The sequence below is a fragment of the Henckelia pumila genome, chromosome 1 (genome assembly GCF_033568475.1).
Source record: "Henckelia pumila isolate YLH828 chromosome 1, ASM3356847v2, whole genome shotgun sequence".
In the NCBI taxonomy this organism is placed as follows: Eukaryota; Viridiplantae; Streptophyta; class Magnoliopsida; order Lamiales; family Gesneriaceae; genus Henckelia; species Henckelia pumila.
The window spans coordinates 175,851,785-175,857,703 of record NC_133120.1 but is presented as its reverse complement, the minus strand read 5'-3'; the positions used below and the strand labels follow the sequence as shown (position 1 = coordinate 175,857,703).

The window sequence follows — 5,919 nt, the reverse complement described above, 5'->3', positions numbered from 1 at the left end:
GTCTCATGTTCAAATCTGCCTGACTGAACAAATATTAGAAACTTTTATGGTCTGTGAAAATCTCAAATCATTCGCCATACAAATAATGACGCCAGATTTTCAATGCAAAAACAATAGCTGCTAACTCAAGATCATGCACTAAGTAATTATCCTCGTGAACCTTTAACTTTCTGGAAGCGAATGCGATCACATGCTCATTCTGAGTTAGGACACAACCCAAACCCTGAAGAGACGCATACGTATATACCACAAACCCTCCAGATCTAGACGGTAAAGCCAACACAGTCGTAATAGTCAACTGTCGATGAAGTTCACAAAAATTCTCTTCACATTCTGAGGATCATTCAAAAGTTACACCCTTGAGAGTAATTTGCGTCGGAGGTCGAGCTAGCTGCGAGAAATTCGCGATGAAGCGACGATAATACCTTTCCAGACCCAAAAAACTACGGATCTCAGCTACTGTCGTTGGTAGTGACCAATTAAATACAGTCTCAATCTTGATCGGATCTACAAAAACTCCATCCATGGATATAACGTGGCTAAGAAATATCACCCAATCCAGCCAGAATTCACATTTACTTAACTTGGCATATAATTGCTTCTCTCAAAGTGTCTGTAACACAACCCTCAGATGATAAGCATGCTCATTCACATCACGTGAATATACCAAGATTTCATCAATGAACACGACGACAAACTTGTCCAAAAATTCCCGGAATACACGATTCATCCGATCCATGAATACAGTCGGTGCATTAGACAATCCAAATGAAATTACTAAGAACTCATAATGCCTATATATACCTGGTCCTGAATGTTGTCTTGGCTATATCATGATCTCTGGCTCGCATCTGGTGATATCTAGATCTCAAGTCAATCTTGGAATAAATCGAAGTACCCTGCAACAGATCAAATAAATCATCTATACGAGGCAAATGATACTTATTCTTGATGGTCACGCGATTCAATTGTTGGTAGTCAATACACAGATGCATTGACCCATCTTTCTTCTTCACAAAGAGAACAGATGCTCCCCACGGAGATACACTAGGACTAATGTACCCTTTATCCAAGAGATCATGTAACTGATTCTTAAACTCACGCATCTCTGACGGAGCTAGACTATATGGAGCTCGAGAAATAGGCGGAGTCCCTGGAATTAACTCAATACCAAACTCGATTTCCCTGACGGGAGAAAAACCCGGAATCTCATCAGGAAAAACATCAGGGAATTCATTCACAACTGTCCGATCCCTTATACCAATGCTCTACGTGGATAAATAAATCGCATAGATGAGGTAGCCTTCCTCGCCAGACTCCAGAACACGATAGAATCTCAAAGCTGATACATGAGGCATCGGGGGTCGCGCTCCCTTACCATAGAAAAACCATCTATAACCACCAATCGGGTGAAATTGTACCAATCTCTGGTAAAAATCCATTGAAGATCAGTACATGGTCAACACATCAATTCCCAAAATGCAATCAAAATCTTCCATTGATAATAACATGAGATTTGCCATCAAAACATTCCCCTCAAACTCTAAAGGGCAACCAACCAGTAGACGCTTAGCCAACGCAGACTGACCCGTCGATGTAGAAACAGAAAGTAATACGTCTAGATTACTGTATGGTAACTTATGATGCTTGACAAATTGAGCAGATATGAAGGAATGAGATGCACCAGTATCAATAAGAACAAAAGCAGATATACCGCATAATCGAAACATACCTGCTATAACCCTCTCATTCTCTTCCACTGCCTGATCATGCCTCAATGAAAACACTTGACCAAAAGTACGAGGTCGCAAATTAGAACCTCCTTCCGACTGTCCCCGTGGCCTCTGTTGCCCTGTAGCCTGAGAACCAGAACCAGCTCCCCTGGCCTGTGGACAATCCTTCTTCATGTGACCAATCTATCCGCAACGAAAACATGCTCCTGCAGCCTTACGACACTTGTCATTCGGATGAGTCTTACCACAATGGTTACACTAACCTTTCCTTCCAAAACGCATCACTCCCCCAGATCCGGAGGAAAAAGAAGAAGCAGAATTCTTGAAAAACTGAGCAGGGGGACCCAAAGAACTCGCGGGTCTAGACAAGAGGAAAGAACGGTTATGCCGAATGTTGTCCTCTTCCTGGCGACATCGACTAAATAGTCCCTCATAGTTCATGTCATCACCCACATATACACGGTCATGGATTTCCAGATTAAGGCCATAGAGTAACAGATTGTACTTTGGCTCAGTGCTGTCAGAGATCTGAGGACAATAGGGAAACCGTTCAAAGAACTTGTGCTGGTACTCGTCAATCGACATAGAACCCTGCTTCAAACCCAACAATTCACTAGCTTTGGCCTGTCGGAGTGCGAGAGGAAAGTATAGCTTATGGAAAGCTGTGAGGAAGTTTGCCCAAGTAACAACTTCTCGTGCAGTGATGATAGGTGCGGATGTAGATCTCCACCATTTCCTAGCACATACTTCTACTAGGAATTTGAGAGTCTCCATCTTCTGTTCCTAAGTACAACGGAACTCCTGGAAACAGCTCTCCATACGTTCTAGCCAGTTGCCTGCATCCTCTGGAGTCTCGCCTCTAGCTAGTGGCCTAGGATCTATATGCGTAAATCGATGCATACTGAAGTGCCTGTGATCATCACGGTGGTACCTCTCACAATGCCGACAATATCCCTGATGAAGTCCCTGAGAACCTTCATCACCCCATCGTCCAACACTACAATGACTACTCTGATCATCATGTCCTGCCATCTACAAGTCAAGCAACGATTACCTTGATCAAAATCTATATCTCAAGATTACTATGCATGCTCTGATATCATAAATGTAGTGACCCGCACCGTGATCAACTACTAATCAAGATCTTAAGCATGCATTTAACTTAAATAAACAATATTCAGAAATTATTAACGGAAGCCATAAAACAAGTTACAATCCCAAAGAAAGGAATATGTAAATACTGTTATACAACCACATCGAAGGTAAAATGTATCAACCCAAATACATTAATACTGAAAGCTTAGACAAACATCTTTGTTGGCAACCTGTAGCCTAAGCCCTCATGGAGTCACCCGTCTCATCCAATCGCAAACCTACCCCATGAAATAGGGTGTCCAAAAACAATAGTACAAGGACGTGAGCATAAAACACTCAGTACAAGAGTATGAGTATACAATATTATATGTGCATGATGCAAGTGTACCGGATACCAAGACACACAGGTCAAGAAACAAGCTCATCGACTGGGCCCAGGTATATAGCACACTGCGCCGTCGCATCAAGAGGTGTCTCCTATACCCAGTGGATAATGGTGACCTGATACTAGTACAAGTTTCCAACTATGGCGATGACCTGACATAAAACTTACGTATCCAACCATCCACTACTCGTAGGGTGAGCGCCCTACTACTACAGGATATCTCAAAGATACATGATCAATAAGCTCATGTATGAAACATACAATCATGACAGGTATATGCAGATAAAATCATGCCATACAACCACATAAATCATGCAAACACATAATACATACATACTCAGTCTGGATATCTCGAACAGTACTTTCATACCTCTGATAACTAGGCAAGCTAAACCAGCTCTATGTCCAAGCCTATAGTCCGCACTACAATGCAAAATACTCATGCATTATAATCTTATTCTAAAAAACTTAACTAAGCTATAGAATACTCCCTATTTTCTTTAAGGAGCCAGAGCTATACCTTCGTCCTTCATCAGCCCACTGATGACGACTGCCCCAGAACTTGGGCACCACTCCGCTGCAACTCTGAAGCACCTCGCCAACTCCGGATCAAGCCTAAGAAGGCTGGAAATCTAACCAAAACATCTAGAAATACCTAAAACCGAGAGAGAAGTTGGAAAATGTTGTGAGAAATGAGGAGCTAGGAAGGCCTATTTATAGGGGGAGATCGGACGCTCCGATTGGGCGTTCGGATGATTCGATCTGTACATGCAGACCACGTCACTGCATGGATAGTTCGATTCCTGGGGAGGGAAAAAACTCCCCCATCCAGGTGGGGAGAAAACCATGAGTATGGTCTGGGCCCCCAGAGCCGAGGCCAGAATGGGCCAGAGCAGAGGGACTGTGAGGCCTAGATTCTAATCTTCTATACTTAAGATAAGGCAATAGATCAACACAATCTAATTAAAAGGATTAAGGCATAACAAAGTTTTTTTTTTTTATAAATAAGGGGTGCTCGCTCGATCGGTAAAATCTTACCGATCGAGCGGGCCAAAACAATCCAACTCTCTGCCCAAAATTCAGGACCCCCGCTCAATCGGTAAAATCTTACCGATCGAGCGGGCACAAAATGTCCCAGACTCTGCCTCGCTGAAAGGGGTGCTCGCTCGATCTGTAAGAGTCTGCCGATCGAGCGAGACACTCTGCACCATAAATTTTTGGTTTTCCTCTTGCACGGTGTGCCGAGATCGATTGTTTCAGACTGAGATCCTCAGTTTACTTCCCATTTCTGGCATAGTCTATAGAAAGCCCTTGGTACTAGATTGCACTTGAGTACAGCATATCATCCTCAGACCGACGGTCAATCAGAGCGGATGATTTAGACTCTAGAGGATATGCTGCGAGCAGTAGTGCTTGACTTTGGCACTACTTGGCAAGATTCATTGCCTCTCGTTGAATTTTCGTATAAAAACAGCTTCCAGATGAGTATAGGAATGGCACCATTCGAAGCGTTGTACGAAAAGAAGTGCAGATCTCCTCTGTACTGGGATGAGATGTCCGAGTCCCCAGACTTGGGACCAGATATAATTCGTGATATGGCTGAGCAAGTGAAGATTATTAGATTGATAATGAAGACTGCTCAGGACCGACAAGCGAAGTATGCAAATATCTGACGCAGACCTCTATCTTTTGATCAGGGTGACCGAGTATTCTTGAAGATTTCTCCGTTTAGAGGTACTGTTAGATTTGGTAAGAGAGGGAAGTTGGCACCGAGATTCATCGGTCCGTATGAGATTTTACAGAAGATAGGCGATCTAGCCTATCGTTTAGCACTTCCTCCTTCTTTATCTGGTATTCATGACGTCTTTCACGTCTCGATGCTGAGGAAATACCATCCCGATCCTTCTCATGTGCTTCAGCCTAACGAAGCCGAACTTGATGAAACTTTGAGTTACTTTGAGATACCGATTCAGATCCTTGACAGAAAGGAGAAGCAGCTCAGAACCAAATCGATTCCTTTGGTGAAAGTTCAGTGGAGTCTTCACGGAGTCGAAAAAGCGACTTGGGAGACAGAATCTGACATGAAACAGAGATTTCCTGATTTATTCACCTGATGTGAGTTCTTAATTCTGTTCTTGAATTCTTAATTTTCTTCTTATGAGTTGATATCGATGATTTCGAGGACGAAATCTTTATTAGAGGGGGAGAATTGTAACGCCCCATTTTTATCTTAATTGATGTTATTTGAGATAAACAGTGATTTCAGAATTCAAGAACCGACTTTTTAGAGAACATGGTCTAATTTGTAGTTTTTGGAATTTTCAGGGACTGAAATGCAAATATGGGATTTGTTATATTATAGACTTTGACTAAGTATTTCCCATCACTTCTTCTCCTTCCCCATCGCCTCCTCCCTCCATTGTAGCGCCTCCCATGTTCTTCGAGCTTCCAGATTTCCTCCTGAACTCGATCCGTCCGTTGGAATTTAATTCTGAAGGCAGATTAGCGATCACGGCTGCGAGAGCTTCATTCCATAGTAAGTTTTTCTACGATCAGATACATTCTAGTTTTGGGATTTCGTTAGAATCGATTTAGTTGCTAGTATGTTGTTCTTGGCAGAGTTCTGATCGTTTATTCTCTGTCGGTTTTGAAATAGAGCGTCGATCGGAATTGTTATGATTTTCTTAATGATTTTTGAAATCTTGA

General features: G+C 42.5%; 1 protein-coding gene across 1 annotated transcript; it reads right to left on the bottom strand.

Moving 5' to 3' along the window:
* Positions 1-1,448: 1,448 nt before the first annotated feature.
* LOC140874508 (uncharacterized) lies at positions 1,449-2,507 on the bottom strand. Its single transcript, XM_073277800.1, has 2 exons — positions 1,997-2,507; positions 1,449-1,852 (listed from the first exon to the last, which is right to left on the bottom strand). Exons 1-2 carry the CDS (start codon positions 2,505-2,507, stop codon positions 1,449-1,451), a joined length of 915 nt encoding a protein of 304 aa, XP_073133901.1.
* Between the last annotated feature and the right edge of the window lie 3,412 nt (positions 2,508-5,919).